We start from the raw sequence: 27,331 nt of genomic DNA, 5'->3' as shown, positions 1-27,331 counted from the left end.
GTGAGTAGGCTAGCTCAGTTCATGCAGTTGACTCATTCTAACAAATGAAAGCTACAACAAAGTGATATCCTATTCTATTTAAAACATTCAACACTGTATTTCAGGAAACGGATTTACTTCGCCGCGGCGTGGGCCAGTGGGCTCACCATGCCACGGAAAACCCAGGGTACTGTAGGCGTCATTAGTCATAGGTGCATGGTGTTTTCTCACTCCTCGTATGCTTCATTATTTATTAATATATATTTTTTTGTATATAGGGTATAGCCTAGGGCCTAAGCTACATTTATTTCAGCGGATAGACTGCAAATTCAACGACGATAAGCTATTCTCTAACCGATGTCTGATTTTCTGTCGGTGAAGGGAAATAAATTCCCTTTAATAGGTCTCACATATGCGGAAGTCATGCCGTTGTCATGGACACGACCAAGCGGAGAGGACACGCTAGCAGAGTGGGGGGCTGAAGTAAATTAAATGTAAATGTACTGGGCCTTAAAGTGCATTTGTAAGCGCTTGTTTATAACGTTACGTTTAATCACGAAAGCGTCTAGTTTTTTTTTTTTTAGAATGGACAGCTCTAACAAATCGCTCGGCAAAATCGCGAAGAAAGAGGCGAGGTGCCGGACCCCTCAAGGTGTGTGGAAAGTTAACGAGCGATACGAAAGTATATCACAACAATTTTGCCATCGTTTTTTTTTATGGATATGCCATAAGTTCCCTAAGCTAAACTCTACCTACCGTTTTTTTTTTTTTTTTTTTTTACCAGGCACGGATATGAACGCTTACAACCCGGTGCAAATGTCCTCCGAGCGGGTTGAAAGCATTCGGTGATGCAAGCAATCTCTTTATGCCATATAAAATAAAACCAAAACCTTCCGGGCAGTTGTGGCGGATCTGTCAAACCTGACGTTGTAATGTTGCTGTCTTTCCAATCGAATGACATCAGTTACTCCTAGGCTGAATGCAAGAGTGAGAGCGCTTTTTCTTCTTTAAAATGATTGCGATTCACAGTTCTTCATGTTATAGGGATCACTGTGGTTCACAGGTTCACTATGGAACGCTGCTTTGATGTGTACCATCTGCGTACTTTGTCATGCTCAAACGCTAGAGAAAGGTAATGTTGACTCTGATCCGTTTTTCATTCTTGTCATTTAGTCTTTCAGTTATGTGCAATTTTGCATTGGGACATTGGCTCTGAAACTTTTAGCTGGCAAAGGCCAATCTCTTTTCACCAAACCCAATTCTTATGTATTTTGCCTAATATAATTTATTGCCCTTCAGTGACCTTGAGTCCTCTTTCTTTTTATTCTTTTCAGGTTCTCAATCTGGAATGAGAACAGCTTCTCTGGGAAAAGTCCTTTACTGTCATCTTAAGTATTTTCTATAGTCATATTATACATAAAGCACAAAATAACACAAAAATGGCCCCAACAGGGGTAATGGTCTTTTGGAAAACATGTTACACAAGAAACATGAGGTTTACATTTTTAATTTGCGGTGCGTCCATTTTCTGAGCAATCAGAACTTTTTTCTTAGAAATTCTAAATTGGCCTTCGGTGCCCTTTTGGTGATATTGCACTTTTGTATTCCTGAGACCAACAGGAATGTCACTGAGTGTTGTTAGTCACTCTGGATCTGCTAAGTGATTGTGATATAGTGTAGTATACTGGCTGTGATGCATATCGAGATTTGGAGTGCAGATTCTGTGCACGAGTAGAATGTTCTGGCGCGCGTTTAAATGTTTCCTGCATCAGCGAATGGCAGCGCGGAGGTGTGGGTGAGAAGGGCGAAATGGTTGTGGATTCTCTTCTCATTTCCTCAGCCTTTTGTGGTGGGCTAGATAATCGCGCCTGGGTTGTTCGTGTTCATGACACGATCCATGCATGTACGTGTAATGGTGGGTGTCGGGCTGTTTTTAAAACATCGTTGGAACAGACCCTTTGCTTGAACATTCAAGAAGCATCAGATATGAATCCCCTTGAGTACACGCAAGCAATGAGGATTAGTACATCCGAACACGTTGTGGTGGGCCGGAGGGATTGAGAATCAGAGGACGGACCTTAGCGCATGTGGAACAGGCAGTTCTATGCTTCCTGTTCAAAGAGATTGGTCCTGACACAGCACGGTTTATACAGCCACAGCAAGCCTCCCTCTCCTAATACCAAACAGCCCCGGGAACATTTTGTGAGGTAGCCTCTGTGTTGAGCTTAAAACTGACGAAACGTTCAGAAGCTGCCGGTTGGTGGTGGACAGACCATAATGACTCAGGGGAGTAATGAATATAATATCGAGGCACAGCAGAGTGAGGGGAACACAGTGACTTTCCGGATCGTGATACTCTCAAAAAGCTTTTGAGGTGAAGGTGGGGGGTGGTGGTGGTGGTGGGGGGGTTGCATTGATGGTTGGAAAGACCAGCCGGGCTGCAGGTGTGCTTGTCAAACCCTGCCCGCATTCAATTTACTTTTCTCTCTTTCCCCCTCGCCTTTTACTGTTCTCTGCTTCTCTATCACCCTCTTTCTCCCTCTCTATCTCCCTCTCTACCCCTATCAACCTCTACTTCTCCTTCACCCTTATTCTCCCTTTCTGTCTCTATTTCACTTTTCCTGTTCCCGTCTGTCTCTATGCGTGTAGATTATGAAACAAACAAAAAAAATTGATATAAAAATTGTTCTGTTTGTGTGTAACTGCGGGCTCTCTCTCTCTCTCTCTCTCTCTCTCTCTCTCTCTCTCTCTCAGTTGCATAAGTGCCAGTGTTTGGATGTGGATCCTGGTGATTTATGCTCAACCACAGACTCCGGGGTTAGAGGTGGCGCCGGGGCCCGTAATGGCTGCAGTGATGTAACAGCGTTCATTATTGCGCCGCTATTTTATAACATCTGTGGGGGCTGCGCTCGCAATTTCCATACCGTGTTTTTTTCCTCTTTTCAATCTGAACGGAGGTCCTTTTGTCATGATACTGTTACTTAATTTAATCAGCATGTAATTAAACTCATGGCTGGGGGCGAGCTCTCCACAGAATTTATGTCGTTGTTGTTGTTGTTGTCAGTCCTCTAGGTTTGTGCGGCTTTACCAGGGTGTGGAAATAGTATTTTGTCTTTAGCTTCCTGTAGTTCCACCAGGGAGTTGAAATATTGTTACCAGCCCTGTAGTTTCCTGGAGTCCTACTTGAAAGTCAATACATTGCTTCCAGTTCTGGAGCTTCCGGTAGACTCGCCAGGAAGTGAACACATTGGAGTCTTTCCTATCGCTTGTTTTATCCATCCTTGTCTCCTCGGTCTTCGACTGACCCAGAAATCGATTGAGGTCCGCCATTTTTAAGGACATTCCAACCCTGCATTTTGTTTATATATAAGGCCCTTATCATGAAAATTCCCCCTTACCTCTCGACATTAATCACACTGAAGGTCAAAAACTATTCCACAAGATCTGACTGTTTGATTTTCGACACCACGTGTGAAAACCAAGTTTGGTCAGTCCTGTTTTAAATTCTTTGCCCCTTTTATCTGGAATTATTTTCAAGACGCACAAGCGCATTTCATCCTTTGTCCAATGAGCCCATTGTTTCTTGGCACACAACTTCCTGTAGTCTCACCATGAAGCAATGTGTTTCTGTGGACCTCCCAGGAAGTAAAAACATCACTTATTGGCCTGCAACTTCCTGTAGACTTTCCAGGCAGTGAAAACATCGCTTCCTGGCCTGCAACTTCCTGTAGACTTCCTAGGAAGTGAACACATTATTTCCCGACCTGCAGTTTCCTGTAGCCTAACCAGGAAGTGAATGTGTATTTTCAAGCCCAGCACTATAACAGGATGAGATTGAGATTGAGATGTCATGGTCTGGCTCAGAACATCACATGGTCTGCAGCTTAAAGGGATCCTGGCAATATGATCAGAAAGTATCCATCGGTTACAACTATCTCTGTTCTCCTTCTTCCTCATGAACGTGTGCTGTGATTGGTGGAGCTCCTCTCTCCTTTCAGTGCAAACTGTGATGATGTCATTCCTATCCCTCCATTTTGTACTATCCACGGTGTTCAGCTGTCTGATCAATCTGGGTGCGTGAATCCAGAGCAGAGCTTTTCTCGGCTAAACCCCCCCAAGGCTGACCGCTGGGTCTTTGGTTTTGGCAGCCGCTTCAGGTGGTGGGGCAATGAGAGGCAGACTGCGGAAAGCCCTGAGGGAACGCGTTGATTTTATTTGATAATAAAGTACAGCAAATAAGGCAATAAATTCTGGAGACAGTTGGAAGAAATGCTAAAGGTCTTTGATGTGTGTAGGTGTGTAAGGACAGGTGTAGCTGTGTGAGGACACATGTAGATGTGTAAGGACAGGTGTAGCTCTGTATTTGTGTGGCTACCTTTACTCTTACTGACTATAAATGGATCTTCTGTGCTTTCTTGTCGTTATCACACGTTCACTCCTGTAAGTTGCGCTGAATGTACTTCAATGCAATGTGATGTAATGTAATGTAATGTGATGTACTGCAATGTGATGTAATGTAATGGCTGCCTCTTTGCCCTGTATTTTTAGAAAAGAAGCGCCTGAAGGAGTTCTCCTTTGTCTCAGAGGCGCCCTCCCAGAGCCCCGCCCTTCAAGGGGAGGACATCCAGGCGCTGGCTATTCGTCGGGAGGACCTGGAGAAGGTGAGGAGGAGAATGCCCTGGGGTTTCCCCCCCATATGGATCCATGTGAATGTGTTTCCCTGTTCTTGGAATCGTGTCTGAACGCTATTCTGTATCCAGTATGTTTACTGCCCGGGACACCGTCTTTTGAGCCTAAGATGTGAAGACTAGGGTTAGAAAAAAAGTATATTTAAGGAACACCTTATCACTGGAAAATTTGTTTTAAATAATGAATATTTGAAATTTGAACCCAACCCAGTTGTAGATGGAATGGCTGAAATGTACCTACGTAATGTTTGAACATACACCAGTACTATTATTATACTAACAATACTGTGTCTGCTTGACTGTGTGTTTATGTATCTGTGTGTGTGCGTATGTGTGTGCGTGTGTGCGTGTGTGCGTGTGTATGTGTGCGTGTGTGTGTGTGTGTGCGTGTATGTGTGTGTATGTGTGTGTGTACATGTTTGTGTGCAGTTATGGGTACCCCAGCCTCCTAAGGACTCCCAGAAGCCCCAGACAGTGACCCGGGTTCTGGTACGGAAGACCCGCCCCCTGGAGGAGGAGCGGAAGACAGTCAGGGTGGTTGTGGCACGGCCCCTCCCACAGGATGCTGCCGTACTGCCGCTGGAGTACACAGGTGTGACAGACAGGGGGCACCATAGAGTAAATCAGTCAATCTCTGAGATATAAGATGAAATGTAAATAACTTTTGTAAGTCTATAAAAGTCCTCTTACCTCTTACCTCAGACGTGTCTTCAGGCCGCTTACAGTCAGCGGCCTGAAGACAGGTCTGAAGGAATTTAAGAAAGCTCATTTAGCTTTCACCCCAGGTGCTCTTATCCAGAATTACTTTTTAGATGTTTGAAGGGACATTTCCTTATATTTGTTTGTCTGGACTCAATTTGCAATCAGCCCGCTCCTGATACACTATATGGTACCTTGCCAGCTGAATGAACCTTGAGGGGTGAACAATGCTAGTTTACCACCAGAACATAGTGTTACTTTTGCCCTTATGTGACAGGTCCTGGGGGGCCTCGCTTTGATGACCAGGGTATGGTCCTGCCACATAGCATTCTGGGAAGCCTGGAGGACTTTAAGAGAGAGATGGAGACCAGGGGTGAAACCCAGGTCAGTTACCATGGCTACAGTGACTGGAGTTTTAGCTTGGCATCACACCCAGCCAATGAGAAAGAGCCGAGGGACTGTGTCTTTTTTTTCCCCCAGCTGGTGAAACGTGTGCCGGACTGCCCAAAGTTACACGGCCCAGTAGCGGTAGAGCACAGCTGTGAGGAGAAGCCAAAGCCCCGCCCCAGAGGACAGCCCCACCCCCCAGAACTGCAGAGCCACGCCCTCCAGCACTGGAGGAGTCACATGAGAGAGAGGAGGCGTCAGCTGGACTTCATCTCCGGTGAGTGCTGGCCGTAGTCGTTAAACTGTGGACTAGATTCACTCAACAAGCCATTAGTAGGGCCCATGGAAATTCCTGACTTGTGCTGATTGTTATATGCTGTAGTTCTTTCCTCCCAGCCCTAGATGGTGCTATAGTTTAATCTAATTCCCACAAGTGAAGCATCTAGCCATGTGGGTGACCTTTGGAGTAAATGTGCAACTATATAAGTTAAATTTACAAGGTACCATTATTATGTCTTTGTTTATCTTTGTTGACGGTTCCCTTAAACTGCATGATAATACAGACTTGTTCTGACAAGCCTTTCCTAATGAGTCTAGCAGTGCTGTTTTCATGTTCCCATGGTACAATATCATATTTGGGAAAAGAAATGTGACTCCCAGCCCTGTGTGTCTCAGATCTGCTGCAGAAACCGGTCGGCACCCTGCTGATGAGCCAGTCCAGCGGCTTCCGCAAGACGCAGGAGCAGAGAGAGCTCATATCCCGCCAACTGCCCGCCCTGCACCCCGGCCATGTGAGACCCCCCCCCCCCCCAACACCTCCAGTGTGTGTCTGTCTGTCTGTCTGTCTGCCTGCCTGCCTGTCTACCTGTCTACCTGTCTGTCTGTCTGTCTGCCTGTCTGCCTGCCTGCCTGTCTGCCTGTGTCTGCCTGTCTGCCTGTTTGTCTGTCTGTCTGTCTGCTTGAGTTTATGTCTGTCTGTCTTCCTGTCTGTCTGTCTGTCTGTGTGTCTCTGTCTGTATATCAGTTTGGCTCTTTGCAAGTGCCTGTTTGTGTGCGTGTGTCTGCCCAAACGCCTGTGTCTGAAATGTGTCTGATTTGGTGACCAGGGTTACCGTGTGGGCAGTGAGTTCTGGAACGTTCCCCGGCGCATTGGAGACGAGCTGAGCGGGATCACAGCCACCCTGACCCAGACTGAGAGAGGCTACCCTGAGCCCATCACCCATATCGGCCAACCGCAATGCATACTACAGGAGACAGGTATTGCTGAGAGAGAGGGAGAGTGAGAGCAGAGAAAGGTACAGGGTTGGGGGGTAGAGAGTAAGAAAGAGGGTGATAGAGAAGCGGAGAACAGGAGAAGGTGAGGGTGACTGAGGGAGAAAGACATTGCACTATAGTTTATATGCAATGTAATGTCTTTCACAATGCTTTAGCAACACATACTGAAATATGTCCTGCCAATAAAGCATTTTGAATTGAATTGAATTGAATTGAATTGAACTGAATTGAACTGAATTGAAAGAGGGTGATAGTGAAGCAGAGAACAGTAGCATTATCAGGTGAGGGGGAAAGAGAGAAAAGTAAATTGAATGAGGGCAGGGTTTGACAAGCATACCTGCACCCTGGCTCGTCTTTCCGACTGTCAATGGCAATGACTGTCACCCCCCACCTTCGCCTCAGAAGCTTTTTGGAGACCATCACGATCTGGCAAGTCACTGTGTTCCCATCACTTTTCTGTGCGGAAATATTATTTTCATTACTTGAAATTACTGCTCATCCTTTCGTCAGTTTGAACTCACCTACCTGAGCGTCATGGTATATGACAGGAAACAGGTACTGCTGAGAGAGAGAGAGAGAGAGATAGAGGGAGAGATAAAGTGAGGGCGAGAGACAAAGACAGAGAGAGAGAGAATGTGCATCTCTTCCTTGCCAGAGATGAAAGGAAGTGACAGGTCCAGACAGAACACAGGTCCAGTCCGCACAGCCTGTTTCGTGACAAAAGGTCATGTGCAATGCCCTGTTAACGATTGGAGGAAACACGGTGATGTCACTGTGAGGAAGGCGAGGCTGTGACAGAGATGAGCTTCGTCTAACATTGTGTGGAAACCTCTCGATTAAAGAAAAATGCATATAAGGCTGAACATCCCTTACCTCTGATGGTAGTGAATTATCTTTTGTTGATTAAAATTCTTTGTATCATAGCAACGAGAATTTTGTTTAAGTGTTCACTTGCACTGTGAAAGTGTCTGCCAGGAATGGATGGAATTGACAGTGTGTATCAGTGCGTGTATGCTGAGCGTGTAGTGATACCAGTGGGTCCCTGTGACTCTCAGTGTCCTGACTGGACCTGAGCTGGACAGGCAGACTGTGCAGGTGCATTAGAGAGGCGCAGGTAGATCAGGGGGGGATTGGGTCTAACCCCCAGCTGCGGTCGTGTTCAGGCAACGCGCTGGACGGGCGCTCGAGCGGCCGGACCTGGGACCGCAGCCTGTACCTGCAGCAGTGCCGGCAGGAGCTCAGAGAGGTTCTGATGGACCTGGACTTCAGCCAGCCTGTGAGTGACCGCCTGTCTGCACCGGGCTGGACCGGGCCTCTGCGGTCCAGAACCCCTGCTTCAATCAGCCCACAGTACAGGCTACACTTATTACATAACACAGTACAGGCTACACTTATTACATACAGTACAGGCTACACTTATTACATCACACAGTACAGGCTACACGTATTACATACAGTACAGGCTACACTTATTACATAACACAGTACAGGCTACACTTATTACATACAGTACAGGCTACACTTATTACATAACACAGTACAGGCTACACTTATTACATACAGTACAGGGCTCACTTATTATGTCACACAGTACAGGCTACACTTATTACATCACACAGTACAGGCTACACTTATTACATACAGTACAGGCTATACTTATTACATCACACAATACAGGCTACACTTATTACATACAGTACAGGCTATACTTATTACATCACACAATACAGGCTACACTTATTACATAACACAGTACAGGCTACACTTATTACATACAGTACAGGCTATACTTATTACATCACACAATACAGGCTACACTTATTACATCATGCAGTGTAGTCCTCACTTACAGTATTACATCACTTTACAGTATTACATACAGTACAGGGCTCACTTATTATGTCACATAGTACAGGCTACACTTATTATGTCACACAGTACAGGCTACACTTATTACATCATGCAGGACTGGCTTTACTTTCATTTTTTAAATTATAAAATTTTTTTTTGGTGCACAATACTAAACACAAATATTGCCAGATTTAGCTTACAGATCCCACGCAATATTTCACTGTCATATACCACAACTAATCTTCTGGAGCCTACTCCATTGCACTTGCATAGTGTGAATATCTGAGACCTTTTGAAGTTAGTACTGCACTGCCTGGCCAAAAAAAAGTCGCTGTTCAGATTTTTTTGAACAGTGCATACTTTACAAGTTTCTGGAGGCAGTGTTATGATCTGGGGTTGCTTCAATTGGTCAGGTCTAGGCTCAGCAACGTTATGCGGCAATAAAATGAAGTCAGCTGAGTACCTGAATGTACTGAATGACCAGGTTATCCCATCAATGGATTCTTTCTTCCCTGACGGCACGGACATATTCCAGGACGACAATGCCAAGATTCATCGGGCTCAAATTGTGAAAGAGTGGATCTGGGAGCACGAGGAATCATTTTCACACATGAATTGGCCACCACAGAGTCCTGACCTTAACCCCATTGAAAGACTTTGGGATGTGCTGGAGAGGACTTTACGGAGTGGTTTGACTCATCTCGTCATCAGTACAAGATAATGCAGTTCTGGACGGAAATAAATGTTGTGACGTTGCATGAGGTTGTTGAAACAATGCCACGACGAATGCGTGCCATAATCAAGGCTAAAGGCGGTCCAGCGAAATATTAGAGTGTGCAACTTTTTTTTGGCCAGGCAGTGTATCTTTTATAGATCTATTATCCTCCATGGTTAGTTTGTGCTTTAAAACTATTCATTTAGGCAAGGTCCGGAAAATGAATGGGAGTGAATTGGGAGCCGGACAACCAGGAGGAACGGCAATGCCGTTAACAGTCAGCAAGGACAGCTGATGTTCCTTGTAGTCACGCTATGCAAATATGGGGTAAGCTCCATAAAATTACTTGTTATACCAAAGTGAAATATCCCTTTAAGAATTTAGGCCCAGCTCTCAGACTGTAGCTCCGCCTCTCTTATTTCTGGGGACATTGTGCAACCCGTGTCCTACAACATTGTCCTCTACCTGGATATCAGTCCCTTTGAGTTTTTATGTTATTACACAATTTCTTTCATTATATCGCATTAATTACATCATACAATCGAGGTCTGGCTGTAATTACATTATACAACCGAGGTCTGGCTCTAATTACATCATACAGTGGAGGTCTTGCTTTCATTTTACCACACAAACAAGGTCTCGCTAAAATTACATTGTGCAATCAAGGTCTTGCTTTCATTTCACTATACAATACAGGTCTGTAATTACATCATAGTTTAATTCCATGACACAGTACGTTCCCCGCCTTTGTGACATCATAGCATCTGCTCAGGCTGTTTTCCACGATGTGCAGCACTGCGATTACCTGCTTTGAAGCACCAGGCTCAGTAAGTCAGCACAGCAGAGCAGTATGGCTGTGTTTTAGTTTTGGGCGGTGGCCCAAATAATGGTAAGAAACCTGGGCTTGTAGCTCAGAGGTTGCAGGTTAGATTCCCAGGTACATCACTGCTGTTGAGGCACTTGACCTGAATGACATAGCTGACCTGAATTGCTTCGATCACATTCAGCTCCATAAAATGTACAGTGTGATAGAAATGTTGGATGAAATGCCCATGATGTAAACCATCGCTGTCTCAGGGATATGGAGGGACATTTCGGCTCTTCCTCAGTGGAGCCTGTCATCTTGCGTAAAGCCCTCCGTGTTCCACATCACCGATTCCGCACAAGACATTTGTGAATGTTCTATTCAGAGGTGCAGAGAGCTTACTGCACGTACGCACACACACACTACTCTCTCTCTCACACACATACACACACTCTTTCTCTCACACACATACATATCACGCACACACGCACTCTCTCACACGCACGCACACACACACACACACACACATAGTACAGCACTATACTGCCATAAATATGCTGTGGCTTCCATAAATGTAAAATATGCTAATGTGAGAGGGACACTTGGGCAGGGGGTAATGGCACTATGGGCATGATCAGACACGCCGCCGTGATCGGAGTGTTCTAACGGAGGCATCATCCATCGCCGTGGCGCCGGCACAGAGCCACAACGGCCATGCCAATCGCGGCGGGGCAGAGGCCTCCGTGCATCCCTCGCTCCAATTACCGCTACTAATTAGCAGCTAAAGGAGCTAACGGCCTTATGGAACAGTTAGCCCCGCTGTCAGCCCCCTGACACAGCCTAGCACACGGGCTCTCTAATGAACTTGTTCCTGTTTTTCTTTTTTAAAAATGTTTTTATTTTAAATTTTTTGTTCTGTTCCAAGAACCAAAGCAGATCAGACATTGGGTCGGGAAGTGTTCTTTTCTGGACTTGGCATGGTCCGCACACCAGCCTGTCCTCGTTGCAGATATGGGGGCGGTGGGCGTCAGTGATGGGGGATGAGTGGGAGGGGGGGGTGGTGCTGTGGGAGGAGGGGAAGAGGAGGACATAGATAGAGACAGAGGGGACTGTTTGTTCCAGTAGTCCTCGCACCTGGACACCTGGTGAGGGCGGGGCGAGTAACCAGACAGGTGTATTTCCCGGTTGGGAGGGGGTCACTGCCCTGTGGCCTAAATCAGATGGTTGTGCCTGGATTCCTTCCTTCAGCAAGGAGGGGTACTGGAGGAAAGTGCTCGTCCCACTGGTTCAGGTTCGAGCTGTGAGACAGCACTGCTGCCACACCGGCCCAGGAGTCAGGTGTCTCCTCCCCACCTCAATTACCAGGAAGCTGGAAAACATACATTTGGGACAATAAGCCATTTAGTCGATTCCCTTGTTCCAGAGCTAGTTGAACTGTGTACTTTCCTTATGCAGTTATATATCTGAATTATGTACTGAAGCAGTTGGGCAAGGAACATTGCTCTGTTGTGGATTTGAACCTGCAACCTCTGACGCACAACAGTGGAGCCTTAACAGGTACGCCACACTCTACCAGGAGAGCGCTGACTCACGGCTGTGCCACGTGTGTCTGTGCGGAGTAGATGTCAGGTTCGCCGCTGGCGAGTGTTCATCAGTGCGGAGCTCCATTAATCATGCCTCAGGCTCCAGAGCGGGAGGGACGGATCACCCAGAGAGCCCTGAACAGAGTCCGCCTGGCTGCGGTTTAGAAAGGCACTGCAAGGCTTCATGTGGTCATACAGCGGCAACAAAACCCTGTTCCTGGAAATCTATCATCCTATAGGTTTTCACTCCAGCCCTAACTTGACACACCTGACTCTGCTAATTAGCATCTCAACAAGATCCCTAGCTGTTGAATGAGGTGTGCTTTGTTAGGGCTGGAGTGAAAACCTACAGGACGGTAGATCTCCAGGAAGAAGAGTTGGTTACCACTGCTGTTGTGGATGTGCTGTAGTGCTGTATAGGAGCTGTACATTCAGTGTTTTTAAAGACATTGCTGCATGCTGGTCTAGATGCGCTGCACTGCTTCATGGTGTCTAAGGATCTGTACCATTCATGTTTATAGGTGCACTGCAGTGGTCCATGGTGTTTAAGCTGTATTTTCAGTGTTGATAAGTTCACTACAGCGCTGTGTGGTGTTACAGATGCACTGCAGTTCTTCATAGTGTTATAAGTGCATTGCAGTGCTTCATGGTGTTATAAGTGCATTGCAGTGCCCTCTTTGTTCCTCTCTGACCTCAATGGTGTGTGCAGGAGATCGATGGCCTTGCAGTGATAGGGACTGGGCGGCCCTTCACCTCTGTCACCGCTGAGTGCTGCCCCCTGCTGGAGGAAGAGGAGAATGACAGCGAGGCTGAGCACAAGGAGAACCAGTGAGACGCCTTCACTTTTTTTCCACAAACACAATAACATCAGGCACACAGGCAAACCGCACCTCCCAGATCCAGATACCATTTGTTTGTGCAGCCGTCCAAAATACACCCACCCTCTTTCCAGTATGAAAAAGCCCACAGTGGGAACCACTCCCATCTCCTTCACCACCGCACGGGGGTGGAGCTTGTTTCTGTCTCTTTCCTTTGCAGAGACCCACTGGTGCACGGCGATGATGCGATCGCGGAGGCAGTATCGGTTCCGGCGCTACGCTTCTGTGGCCAGCCGGCCCGGTGGATTGGGAGTCCGTCCTCGCACAAGGTGACAGCGCTCGAGGGAGGCCGTCACGGTGAAAGCTAATTGGCCCAGCCAGTCTCAGACTCACCACTGCGCCCCCTGTGGAGCTAGAGCTGTTTGTGTAGGGGGTGGCAGTGTGGTATAATCATTAGGGAACTGTATGTGGGTGCTGGTAAAAATCCCAGGCAGGGCGCAAAATTTGTAGCCTTGAGCAAAGTACCTATCAGGGAATGGGTTCATTTGCAGCTCAGCCAGTCGTGAAATGAAGTACGCCCACAATGTCCTGTGAAGTGAAATTTTAATTAATTTCCTGTACTGCGTTGAAATGGAATTGTCCTCAAACCCTGGTGCTTACCTTGAATTGCTTCAATGAAATATCTGAGATCCAGCTCTGCGAGTGGACTGAATGTGATAAAGAAGAACTGTAAGCTGTGTAGGTCACTCTTGATAAGAGTGTCTGCTAAATTCCTAAATATAAATGTACCAACGATCCCCCCAGGGATACTGGTGCTGGGCATCATCCCACCAGCTACCGAATTAAAGAGATGATTTAAACCCAGAGATCACCATGTACTGCGTCACATGAGTCACAGTATTTGGGATTTCACTGTAATAATAATAATAATTATTATTATTATTATGTTTATTTTTATAGCACATTTTCATAAAATGAACGGCAGCCCAAAGTGCTTTATCATAAAAAGAAATAAATACAGTAATTAACAAGACAAGAAAAACTAAGAATATTGATTCAGTCTGAGGCTGTTCCCAGAAAGTTATGTCCATCCTTAACCTGACCTAGGGAACACTGACAGGTGAAAGCAAGAAGCCTCATCTAGCCAATCAGCAGTCTCTTCAGAACCTCACCCAGCCTATCAGCAGTCATTCAGAACCTCACCTAGCCAATCAGCAGTCACTTCAGATCAGTGTAGTGACAGGGAGGGAGGGAGTGTTCTGTTGATAACTGAAAGGAAGGTTCTCTAGTGTCTCTCTGGCACTCTGTCCCCCTGCAGGGGGAAGTGGGCATTGCAGTTCGCCTGACCTTCGAGGCGTTGGAGGGGGAGCAGGCCTCCTCGTACCTGGAGCTGCAGAACGAGGGGAGCACTGCGCTGTACTACACCTGGCAACGCCTGCCCCAGGAGCACAGCTTCCTGGAGACCCAGCCCCATGTACACACTCAGCACTTCTACTTCAACACCAGTACAGGTACGCACACAGCATTTCTACTTCAACACCAGTACAGGTACACAACACATGCACACACATACGCTCAGACACACAGCACTTCTACTGCACACCAAAGATAGCTTATTGCAAGAGGAAATTGAGAAAGTGCTTTACCTACAGTACTCTACTGTTCTATGGGCTAAACATTCTAGACTGAAAGAGCTGAAGGAAGTAATGACCTTTAGCACGTTTGCCCCTCTCTCTCCCCTCTCTCTCATCCCCCCCCCCCCCACCCCCACACCCCCACACCCCCACACTCCCACACCCCCACCCCAGCGGTGATCTTGCCGGGGGAAACTCAGCGGGTGGTGTTCATCTTTAAGTCGGCGACGGCGGGAATCGTGAGTGAGGTGTGGTGCCTCAACACACACCCTGTCCTGCTGGGGGGGGCCGCTCTACAGGTGACCCTGCGTGGGGTGGCTCTCTACCAGGATAAGACTGCTCAGCAGAGGGAGGCACTGCAGGTGTGTGTGTGTATGTGTGTATGTGTGTGTGTGTGTGTGTGTGTGTGTGTGTATTGTAGAAACAGCTTCAGCAGAAGGAGGCTGAGTTGGTGTGTGTGTGTGTGTGTGTGTGTATTGTAGAAACAGCTTCAGCAGAAGGAGGCTGAGTCGGTGTGTGTGTGTGTGTGTGTGTATTGTAGAAACAGCTTCAGCAGAAGGAGGCTGAGTCGGTGTGTGTGTGTGCGTGTGCGTGTGTATTGTAGAAACAGCTTCAGCAGAAGGAGGCTGAGTCGGTGTGTGTGTGTGTGTGTGTGTGTGTGTTGTAGAAACGGCTTCAGCAGAGGGAGGCTGAGTCGGTGTGTGTGTTGTAGAAACAGCTTCAGCAGAGGGAGGCTGAGTCAGTGTGTGTGTATTGCAGAAACAGCTTCAGCAGAAAGAAGCTGAGTCAGTGTGTGCACTGCTGATTTGGGAGCTCCTGCAGGGAGTGCGCACTCCAGACAGACCCTGCTCACCCGCTGAACTCTACCTCACTGAGGAGGACCGCTTCCACATGATCAACCCCCAGGTACATCCCACAATCCCACCTCACCTGTAGTTAAACCCACAGTGCACTTCACCCACAGTACATTCTACAATGCTGCTCACCTGCAGTTAATCCCACAGTGCTCCTCACTTAGACCCCACAATGCACCTCACCCATGTACATCCTACAATGCTCTTTACCCACAGTACATCCCACAATTCACTTCACCTGCAGTTAATCCCACAGCGCACCTCACCCAGATCTCACAGTGTACCTCACCACTCTGGTACATCCCACAATGCACCTCACCCACAATACATCCTACAATGCACTTCGTCCACAGTACATCCCACAGTGCACCTCACCCACATCCCACAATGCACCTTACCACTCAGGTACATTCCACAATGCAACTCACCCACAGGTACATCCCACAATGCACCTCATCCCCAGCTTATCCCACAATGCATCTCCCACCACAGGTGCAGCCACCCCTCTCGTCAGGGACTTTCGATAGTACACCTCGGCCTTTCCGTGACAAAGCCCGGCCTCACTGACACACAAGGGTTTGCGTGTGCTCGTCTGCCCACAGATCCCCTCAGGACCTGATCTGATAGTGCCAGCCAGTCCTGACAGGAACCATGGTGACAGGGAGGGCAGCTAGCCCTAAATTTAGAGCTGTCCTCAGATTGTGCCGTCTCACCCGCTTTAGCTAATCAGCGGCCCCTGAATCGATACTGGGGTTGGGAAGGGAGACTCTCAGACAGATAAGTTTCCTCCAACCAGCCAATCAAATGGGCGGATCAGTGCCTGTGTCACACGTCATTCAGATACGATAGCCCTACCCCCTCCATGGGTGCCACGGCTTCTCATTACTGTGGCGACACACAGGAGACTGATCTAATTGGGTCCATTAGCCGGTTAATTGGATCCGCTTCGTGTTTCTAGGTCCCTCTGGGACTGTCACTGCTGCTCCCATTAGTCACTCATTCAGGTTAAAAAATAATTAAATCTGCAGAATATATTAATGGGTGTGGAGGAAATGGGTTTGTAATCTGTTAGCGTGTCCCACAATAGACAGAGGGAAACAAAGGGCAGGGGAGTAGAGTGAGACCCCACACATACACACAAATACACCCACACACGCACACAGACACAGACACGCACACACACACACACATGTAAACGGACCCACACACACACTGCCATGTACACTCACAAAATCCCACTCACAGAGTGAATGGTGTGTGTGTGTGCATGGATTGTATGCGGTGTGTGTGTGTATGTGTGTGTGTGTGTGATTGGTATGTGCGTGTCTCTAACCCCTCTTTGGATGTCCCACAGCTGTATTACCGGCTGGGGGTGGTGGAGGAGCTGAGGAGACTCTGGGAGCAGGTGAGAGATTCAGGGGAGACCAGGGAAACGCCCACAGTGCCCTCGAGCTGGGACCTCTGTGTGCCCAGTCTCAGACAGGTAAATCACACGGATGCACACAGGTAAATCCCACAGTCTCACACAGGTACATCACACAGTCTCAGACAGGTAAATCACACGGATGCACACAGGTAAATCCCACAGTCTCACACAGGTACATCACACAGTCTCAGACAGGTAAATCCCACAGTCTTACACAGGTACATCACACAGTCTCAGACAGGTAAATCCCACAGTCTTACACAGGTATATCACACAGTCTTCGACAGGTAAATCACACAGTCTTACACAGGTAGATCACACAGTCTCAGACAGGTAAATCACACAGTCTCGCACAAGTAAATCACACAGACTCACACAAGTACATGACACAGACTTAGACAGGTAAATCACACAGGTAAATCACACAGTCTCACATAGGTAAATCACACAGACTTAGACAGGTAAATCACACAGACTCACACAGGTAAATCACGCAGTGGTAAATCACAGTCTCACACAGGGAAATCACACAGACTCACACAGGTAAATCTTAATATACCATCATATAGTCTCGTACAGTTGAATCACACTGCATGTTTATGCTTTCACACTAGTCAATGACCCTTGTCACTGTGAACCACTCTAAATCTGTGTACTGCCTCATTGAGGTTGAATTCTGTTGGTCCCTGCTGTAAGGTTTTAGGGCCAAAAATGCACCTACTTGCACGGAAGTGGCTCTGTGAGTGACAGTGTCCAGCGTGAGTCACCGAGGGAGTGGCGTGAAAACGAGAGCAGTTCCAGCAGTGCCGCGACCAGGACCATTTGATTTTAGGCTTTAGTCCTTTACCGAACAGTTAACCAGGCTTATTTGCACTTTAAAATCCCTTGTTTTTAGCTGGTTATGAGCTAGAATATTACGTATTACTGTGCTTCCTTGAAATGTTACTGTGCTGTACTGTGTCACTGTCATAACCATTGCCATTGTGCAAGTGACCTCATTGACGGTAATCTTTCTGTCGTGGGTCAACGGCGAAATGGATATTGTGTGCGTTTGTTTGGCAGCAGGGAAGAAATATGACATTTCATGTTGATACAGTTCTCTTGTTCCCGTCGACCGCCCTCTCAAATGAAGCACTCTGTCTGCGTCTCCTCCGCCTGTCTTCCTGCCCCCTGGTGCTAATGTGGTTATGAAACATGGTGGCAGAAGGTGAAAGGTCTTGGTGTGAATTACAAGTCTGTAGCTGTGCTGTGTGTCAGACAGGCAGTGTTCCACTGGTGTTCCCACTCTAAGCCCTGCAGCCCCAGCCTTTGGGTCCCTCACAGTTCCCCATAAGTCACTCACACAGACTCCAACATGACAGGAGAGACATGATATAGATCAGTAGGGAATCAGCTTGTTATAGCTGTTTTTCAGTCGCTTTGTCACGATGTGTGTTTGTCTGGTTTTATGTGTGCGTGTGTTTGTGTGTGTATGTGTGCATGCGTGGCTGTATGTGTGTGTGTGTGTGTGTGTGTATGCGTGGCTGTATGTGTGTGTGTGTGTGTATGTGTGCATGCGTGGCTGTATGCGTGCATGTGTGTGTATGTGTGCATGCGTGGCTGTATGTGTGTGTGTGTGTGTGTGTGTGTGTGTGTGCATGGGTGTATGTGTGGGTGTATGCGTGTGCATGTGTATGTGTGCATGTGTGTGTATGCGCGCGCGTGAGTGTGTATGCGTATGTATGTGTGTGTGTGCGTGTGTGTGTGTGTATGTGTGTGTGTGTATGTGTGTGTGTGTGCGCGTGTCTGTGTCTGTGTGTGTACGTGTCACCCAACCCCCTGGTGCTTATGTGGTTATGAAACATGGTGGCAGAAGGTGAAAGGTCTCGGTGTGAATTACAAGTCTGTAGCTGTGCTGTGTGTCAGACAGGCACTCTAAGCCCTTCAGCCCCGCCTGTAGATCCCTCACAGGACCCCGAAAGTCACTCACAGGGACTCCAACATGACAGGAGAAACATTATATACAGCATAAGTGTTTTTAGCTAATCAGGTTGTTATTGCTGTTTTTGTTGCTTTATCATAATGTGTGTGTGTGTGTGCGTGTGTTTATGTGTGTGTGTGTGTGTGTGTGTGTGTGTGTGTGTGTGTGTCCTGTCTGTTCCAGGCCGTGTTGGCCCTGCCAGAGGGGGATGGAGAGGGACAGAGGGATCAGGCTCTCTCCCGCCTAAACAGCCTGGTGCTGGAGCTCCACCAGCCCCAGCAACCCCCACCACCACTGCTGCTGCACTGCATCGGGTAAAAGAGAGCGGAGAGAGCGAGAAAGACAGAGTCAGAAATGGAGAGAGAGAGAGATAAAGAGAGAGAGAGAGAGAGAGAGAAACAAAACCAGAGACAGAGTGAGAGGAGAAGAAAGGGAGGTGGGATGCAGAATAAAAGAAAGAGGAAAACACCATTTTGCTCTCCCCCGTCGCCCCTGTGCTCTGACCCATTTCTGACCTCATGGTTGGTGTTTAGCTCAGCAGTAACTTGGCTGTTCAGTAGGGTGATCTACAGCAGTAATGTACAATCACAGCTGTGTTCTCTGTGTTGTTGCTTTATGACAGCGCTGTTTCTGTGTGTTGTTGCTGTATGACAGCGCTGTTTCTGTGTGTTGTTGCTGTATGACAGCGCTGTTTCTGTGTGTTGTTGCTGTATGATAGTGCTGTTGCTCTACACTGTCTCTGTGGTTCAGGCTGCAGTTGTGGAGGGAGCTGTTGGATGGGCTGGTCAGTGAGGCAGTGTGGCTGAAGCAGGTAATGAGCCTGTCAGAGAATGAGACCCAGGGACAGACCCAGCTGGAGGAGACGTGTAAGTCCACACAAACGCATACACTTACATACATGTAATCATATACTCACAAACACATAAACTTACATAAATGTACTCATACACACACACTAACACATACACTTACATACATGTACCCATACACACACATAAACGCATACACTGATATGCACGTGGCCATGCATACGCTAATATGTACACTTATATGTACCAATACACACACACATATATCCAGTACACAGGCACACACGCATACATACAGGCACAAAATCATACTTACCCAAACATATGCATGCGCACAGGCACGCGTGCAAGCACACACACACACACACACACACACATATATCTAATACACAGGCTCACATACATACAGACAGACACAAACTCATACATACTCAGACGTATGTATGCGCGTGCGCACGCACACACACAAACAGTCCATCTTCATCTTTTTTGCTGTGGGTGTTGTCTGGGCTTTTTTTTTTCGTAAAATGAAACCCTGAAAAAAATCTTCTGGTGAAAGCAGGGAAAGCAAAGAAGGAGGAAAAGAAAGGAGGACCAGTCTCTAAGGATGAGAAGAAAGGGGGGAACGGCAAAGAGGAAGAGAAAAAAGGGCCAGTTAAACAGACAAGCAAAGACAAACTGATGGAGGTGAGCATCCCCTACCATGACCGTGGAAAACCACAAGGGGGCAGCAAACACTTCACGGTAACCATGCTGGAGAAAAACAGGGTTTCAAGATTTATTTCTGCTGGGACATGCATTTCCTCAAGTGGTCAAAGCCCTTTTTTGGCCTCATTTCAGACTTTGTAGTTGTTGGTTTTGTACTGGTCTTCGTTACTACATAACGCTAGTGACAAAGAAAAGGTTCATCAACACAGCCAGCTGTCTGAATTAACTCCCAGGTGGATATTCCAGCTTGGGTCCAGCCTGGCTGTAAGCTGGTCCAGCTGGCTTGAAGCTGGTTTGGAGATAGTGGAGTTGGAAACAAGATGGTTGAGATGGCAACCATGCTGGCTAAGACCATGTCCAGCCGGTGGGCCAGCTTGGTACAGACAGCAGACCATCGCCAAATTCCAGATGGGATCCAGCTGGAGCAGAAACTGAAATATTCTATCTTTGGCTCGCAGCTGGAATTTCCACCAGGGCAGAGTTACAATCTCTTTCTGTTTCACATTTCTATATTCCTTCACTTTTTTGATGGTAGTGTAAAAGAATAATTTATTATTCCCATTTTGAGTCAATGTTGCCAACTCTAGGTTATTATCAGGATAGCTGACCTTCTTTGAGACCAGGTAAGAGGTTGCATAGGCAGACTTGCTCGATAAACTAATCAGAAAGGTTGTTGCTCACGAAGCCAACTGAGCGTTCTAACCTGAGAGCAGATATTGGACAACATGAAAGAACTGAAGCTAGGACCAGCATTACAGTTAGCCTTACAGGCTAAACAGAGCATTACAGTTAGCCTTGCAGGCTAAACAGAGCATTACAGTTAGCCTTACAGGCTAAACAGAGCATTACAGTTAGCCTTGCAAGCTAAACAGAGCATTACAGTTAGCCTTACAGTCTGTACAGAGCATTACAGTTAGCCTTACAGGCTAAACAGAGCATTACAGTTAGCCTTGCAAGCCAAACAGAGCATTACAGTTAGCCTTACAGGCTAAACAGAGCATTACAGTTAGCCTTTCAGGCTAAACAGTGCATTACAGTTAGCCTTGCAAGCTGAACAGAGCATTACAGTTAGCCTTTCAGGCTGAACAGAGCATTGCTGCTGCTATTGAATGATGTATTTGAGATTAAAATGAGCAAAAAGCCCTGCTGCGATCAGGAAAGCAAGTTAAATAAAAAAGCACACACATCAAAATGGAGAGGCAAGGACATATTTAAACTGGAGTCTAATGCACACAAAAGGCAGATTTTACCTGGCACACTGGGACCAGGGATAGGCAGTGTTTCAGCTAAATTTATCTGAAGGATGTGTAGACATTAATTCGTTTTGTGTGTAATATGGGCTGCTTGCTTTTATTTGATTTGGTTTATACCTATGTGCCACATGCACCATCTTGATTTTAACTTATAGATGTGTTTATTAGGACGGTATTTACTATTTTTGTATTTTGTAACACAATATGTTTCACCCAGCCTGGCAGAATTTAAAAAAACAGATGGAGAACAATCTGATTGGTTAAAAGAAAACTAAACTACAACAGACCTCACACCACACACACACACACACAAAGTGGGACAATCTCTGAGTCATTGTTATGAACACAAACACCTCCATTCCATCTCTCTGGAGTGGATCTGATCACAGCAGAGAGTGTGTGTGTACGTGTGTCTCTGTGCGTGAGTGTAGGCATGTGGGTATGTGTGAGCGCATGTGTGTATTTTTCTACGTGTGTGTGTTTTTGTTTGTGTGTGTATGTGTGTGTGTGTGTGTGTCTGTGAGAGTTACAGAGAGAGAGAGAAAGAGAGAGGGAGAGAAAGTGAGAGAGAGAGAGAGAGATAGAGAGAGAGAGACTTTAGAAACCAGTTTCCAGGCCCTCTGTAATGACCCAGTTACAGAACTCGGTTATGACATCACTCTCTATGATCACTGGCTTTCTCTCAGCCCATGTGCCCACTGTACAGTGACGTCACCTGCTGCCTGTGTGCCAATGTTTCTCCTGCAGCCCAATCTGTATAACAGCACAGGCGAGCAGTCAGAGGAGACGGTCAAAAACAGAGCAGGTGAGCGGTCAGAGGAGATGGTCAGAAACAGAGCAGGTGAGCTCCCAGAGGAGACGGTCAGATACAGAGCAGGTGAGCAGTCAGAGGAGACGGTCAGAAACAGAGCAGATGAGCAGTCAGAGGAGACGGTCAGAAACAGAGCAGGTGAGCAGTCAGAGGAGACGGTCAGAAACAGAGCAGATGAGCAGTCAGAGGAGACGGTCAGGAACAGAGCAGGTGAGCAGTCAGAGGAGACGGTCAGAAACAGAGCAGGTGAGCTCCCAGAGGAGACGGTCAGAAACAGAGCAGGTGAGCAGTCAGAGGAGACGGTCAGAAACAGAGCAGGTGAGCAGTCAGAGGAGACGGTCAGGAACAGAGCAGGTGAGCAGTCAGAGGAGACGGTCAGAAACAGAGCAGGTGAGTTCCCAGAGGAGACGGTCAGAAACAGAGCAGCTGTTCTGGTTGCGCAGCTGGGAGATCAGGGCTTCAGGTGATTCGGGCCGGTGGCGGTAGCCTCTGAGCCTGTTGTTGAGCGCTGGTTATTTGAGCTGGGAGCCATGGAAACGGGGGCTGTGTGCAGAAACGTCCACCTGCTCTCCGAGCGGCTTCTTCTCTGCGTGAATTCTGACACATGCACAGCACAACCCCCGTCCAAAGTCCATCTGGGCTGTAGCAGCATGTTAGAGGGATGTACACCTACACACACCTACGCACACACACACACACACATACACACGCACACGCACATACACACACACCGAGTGAGCACACATGCACACACTCCATCAGCACACACAAGATCCCCGTGGGCTGTTTTCAGCTCGCTAAGCCACGCCGCACACCGCGGTTAGACTGGAGTAATTGTATGTGTATGGTTTGTGTGTGTGTGTGTGTGCGTGCGTGCGTGTGTGCATGTGTGTGTGTGTGTGTGTGTTCTCCCCCAGGAGGGCACGTCCAGTAAGAGGAAGTTTCGAGAGGAGAGGCGCACTGGACGGACAGGGAAGCCTCTCAGTCGGGCTCCGCCCTCTGCCCCCGCCAGCCCGGACAACCTCAGCCCTGAGCTGCAGGAGAGATACCGCCAACACCTGCACAAGCGAGTGAGTGCACTGCACAGCACTGCATTACAAAACACTGTGTTACAGAACACAGCACTGCATTACAGAACACGGCACTGCACAGCACTGCATGACAAAACACTGCACTGCATTACAGAACACAGCACTGCACAGCACTGCATGACAAAACACTGCGTTACAGAACACAGCACTGCATTACAGAACACGGCACTGCACAGCACTGCATGACAAAACACTGCATTACAGAACATAGCACTGCATTACAGAACACTGCATTACAAAACACTGTGTTACAGAACACAGCACTGCATTACAAAACTGCATCACATTACAGAACACTGCACTGCATTACAAAACACTGTGATACAGAACACTGCACTGCATAACAGAACACAGCATTACAGAACTCTGCTTTACAGAACTCTGCATCACATTACAGAACACTGCACTGCATTACAAAACACTGCGTTACAGAATGCTGCACTGCATTACAGAACACGGCACTGCACAGCACTGCGTTACAGAACACTGCATTACAAAACACTGCGTTACAGTACACTGCACTGCATTACAGAACACGGCACTGCACAGCACTGCGTTACAGAACACTGCACTGCATAACAGAACACAGCATTACAGAACTCTGCTTTACAGAACTCTGCATCACATTACAGAACACTGCACTGCATTACAGAACACGGCACTGCACAGCACTGCGTTACAGAACACAGCACTGCATTACAGAACTCTGCTTTACAGAACTCTGCATCACATTACAGAACACTGCACTGCATTACAAAACACTGTGTTACAGAACACTGCACTGCATAACAGAACACAGCATTACAGAACACTGCACTGCATTACAGAACACTGCGTCACAGTACACTGCACTGCATTACTCTGCGTAGCAGCAGTGGCAGCTGGGTGACTGACAGGTGCTTAGCAGCCAGTCAGAGCTCATTAAATGTGAGCGTACGCCGCGATCTGAGACGAGCACACCGTTCATGACCAATTACTCCAGGCTGACCACAGTGTGCGGGGAAGTTCAGCGAGCGGAAAACAGCCCACGGGCTCTTAGTCAGGCTGAGTGTGTGTGGGAGCACGCACCTGTGTGAACACGTGTGGGGGCACGCACGTATGAGAAAACAGACGCTCCTGGCCCCTTCCTCTCTTCCTGTGCTTTAACTACCACTCTTGCCCCTGTTTTCTTCAGTAATTGCCCCTCCTACTGCTGTCCTCTATATGATTTGCTCCTCACTTCTGTTCTCTTGATTAGTTACCACTTCTTCCCTTGACTCTGATACTGACTACCCATCCTGTCTCAGTCTCCAGTACTACTTGCTCCTCCTGTCTCTGTCTTCATTATTTATTGCCCCTTTTACCCCTGTCTCCAGGTGTGTGTGCTGATGGAGTCCATGGTGGACTCTCTGTGTGACCTGCTGGAGGAGGTTCAGAGTGAGCAGCTGGACCAATCGAGTGCATTCATCTGAATCCAGAGACAACATCCCCCTCCTTGAAGCCACACCTCCTCTCTGTTTGACCACACCTTCACCCTGCTTCTATGGAAAATCCATTATCATGAATGTAAATGTGTTTAATAAGCCTCTCCTCATACCCCAGTGAGAAAAAGCCGGAGACTAGATGTCTAGATGGGTGGAGATCTCGGTCGTGAGATGGATTAGGCTGGGAGATGGGCACAAACGGACTAGGTTATCCCCACCATAGCTCAGGTTTTACCCAGATATAGCCTGGCTAACTCTCACTTTTCAATCGAACGTAGCCGTTTTTTTTTACCTGAGCGCCTAGATGCCGTTTCACCAACTTTTCACCAGAAAACTGTTCCCTGGGACTCGTTAACCGCCGAGGTAATTGCGAAACGTGGGGTGTGGAGTAAGAGAAACGCACTGAGCAAATACACCTTCGGTTACGCAGCGCTCGCGCGGCTCTGAGGGTTCTCCTTCGCCTCTCCGCTGTGACAGAGACCAGCCTTCTTCCTGCTTCTTCCGGATTCTTCGTTTCAGCACCATTTTGTCTTCAGATAAAAATGCGACGTGTGGCTTTTTAACGCTCAGCACAATGATCCGCATAATGCTGCCTGCTCGGCCAGGAACCCACACGGGTCCCATTTACAAACGAGAACGATGACATCAGCGCACTCCAAGAAGAAAACGGTGTAATAAATTGTCTTGTTATATTGACCGTGGAGCTCGTCCGTTCTGGGGTGGGGGGCTTCTATGTTTCTGGGCTCTTTTCCGGCCTGTTTAGCACAAAGCCAGAGGTGATGAAGGTGAGGGAACACGCGTTCCAGAATGTTCCCCACAATGTTCCATCTCCGCTGGTTGCAGGTACTGAGCGCGGGGGCCGCCACAGCCAATCATGGCTGAGGGCCTCCAGGGCGTCAGGTGGTAGTTCGTGGTCCCCCGGCCACATCTGATGCGGGCGGCTGTGGTGCGGTCACAGACACGGAATGTTCCGGTGGCTTCTGCTGCTGTTTCATGTCTGTAGTGCTGAGGCCCTGGGGCCTCTTCATTAAAATTCTGTCTCTCACTCTTCCTTTAATTACCAGTTTGTCTTTATACTACGTAGAGCCTGAGGAAAGGACAGCTGCTGCTCAATGAATATACACTCACTGCACCACAGGCGGGTAAAGCGCTCAGATATCTCCCACCACACTCTGCAGTACAGACAGATATCTCATACCACACTCTGCAGTACAGACAGATATCTCATACCACACTCTGCAGTACAGACAGATATCTCACACCACACTCTGCACTACAGACAGATATCTCATACCACACTCTGCAGTACAGACAGATATCTCAGACCACACACATTGCAGCACTGAAAGATATCTCCCACCACACTCTGCAATACAGACAGATATCTCAGACCACACTCACTGCAGTACAGACAGATATCTCACACCACACTCTGCAGTACAGACAGATATCTCAGACCACACTCTGCAGTACAGACAGATATCTCAGACCACACTCACTGCAGTACAGACAGATATCTCACACACCACACTCTGCAGTACAGACAGATATCTCAGACCACACACATTGCAGCACTGACAGATACCTCACACCACACTCTGCAGTACAGACAGATATCTCAGATCGCACACATTGCAGGACTGACAGATATTTCACACCGCACTCACTGCAGTACAGACATATATCTGACACCGCACTCACTGCAGTACAGACAGATATCTGACACCACACTCACTGCAGTACAGACAGATATCTGACATTGTTCTCACTGCGATACCGACAGATATCTCAGACCACACCCACACGTACTGCAGCACTGACAGATATCTCACACCTACACACGCTGCAGTAAGGACACAGGCAGCACAGTTATGTGCCTGACTGCGCTCACACTGCAGCGGAAGCAAGGCCTGCGCAGTTTAACTGCCTAGTAGCGCACAGCCTTAGGTGAAGGCGTGTAAGCTGAGGTCTCTTTCTCCCTCCCTCCCTCATATTCCTCACTCGCGTGTCGTTCAGTTGTGCTCTGAAAACCCTTAGAAAAGCGCTCTGCATTAAATCTGTCTGTATTAGCTGCCCTTCAGGCATGAGTCACACCTGTCCCATTGTAGACATTTTCGCTTCTTTTGGTTTTTGCAGCTTGCGGGGTGAGTTTGGGTTGGGTGGGGTACGACAGGGCGGGGCAGGGTGGGGTCACGTGTATGTTAATGAGGTGGTGCGTTTGCGTGTTATAAGGGGCAGGGGCTTGGGGGGTGGGAGGGGCTCTGCACTGATGTTTCCATAACTGGGAAATTCCTGAGAATTCTGCTCTGTTTTCAGTGTGGAAGAGCTGCTGGTCTGACGTCTCTCTCACAGACTGCACAGGCATTCACACAAGTGCACAGCACACGCACAAGGGAAACACGCACACATATAGACATGCATACACAGACACACACACGCCCTGTCACACATACACACACACATACTCAAACATGCATGCCTGCACTCACTCATGTGATCCCACATATTGGACACACTCACAC

The 27,331-nt window shown here is 47.7% G+C and overlaps 1 protein-coding gene across 3 annotated transcripts; it reads left to right on the top strand.

The window, feature by feature from the left end:
* Window positions 1–388: 388 nt before the first annotated feature.
* mycbpap (mycbp associated protein) lies at window positions 389–25,866 on the top strand. 3 transcript variants are annotated; one of them, XM_035398975.1, is made up of 19 exons: window positions 389–631; window positions 4,528–4,640; window positions 5,097–5,259; window positions 5,644–5,750; window positions 5,847–6,030; window positions 6,429–6,544; window positions 6,860–7,010; window positions 8,192–8,304; window positions 12,692–12,810; window positions 13,021–13,129; window positions 14,119–14,311; window positions 14,609–14,796; window positions 15,194–15,340; window positions 16,643–16,771; window positions 18,858–18,988; window positions 19,425–19,540; window positions 20,043–20,170; window positions 23,173–23,325; window positions 24,702–25,866. In XM_035398975.1, exons 1-19 carry the CDS (start codon window positions 478–480, stop codon window positions 24,795–24,797), a joined length of 2,610 nt encoding a protein of 869 aa, XP_035254866.1. In that variant the 5' UTR covers window positions 389–477; the 3' UTR covers window positions 24,798–25,866. The 3 variants fall into 3 exon arrangements, with proteins under 3 accessions (XP_035254866.1, XP_035254873.1, XP_035254881.1); XM_035398982.1 differs by having other exon boundaries at window positions 390–631; window positions 20,046–20,170; XM_035398990.1 differs by lacking the exon at window positions 389–631 and adding an exon at window positions 790–1,111.
* The last annotated feature ends 1,465 nt before the right edge of the window (window positions 25,867–27,331 follow it).

This window comes from Anguilla anguilla, chromosome 2, assembly GCF_013347855.1.
Source record: "Anguilla anguilla isolate fAngAng1 chromosome 2, fAngAng1.pri, whole genome shotgun sequence".
In the NCBI taxonomy this organism is placed as follows: Eukaryota; Metazoa; Chordata; class Actinopteri; order Anguilliformes; family Anguillidae; genus Anguilla; species Anguilla anguilla.
This window is presented reverse-complemented; position numbering and strand designations above follow the sequence as displayed.

Coding starts and splice junctions, on each gene's coding strand:
- mycbpap (XM_035398975.1), top strand. CDS start 478: ATGTACTGGGCCTTAAAGTGCATTTGTAAGCGCTTGTTTATAACGTTA. Junction 4,641..5,096: donor GTCGGGAGGACCTGGAGAAG/GTGAGGAGGAGA, acceptor GTTTGTGTGCAG/TTATGGGTACCCCAGCCTCC. Junction 6,545..6,859: donor CCGCCCTGCACCCCGGCCAT/GTGAGACCCCCC, acceptor TTTGGTGACCAG/GGTTACCGTGTGGGCAGTGA.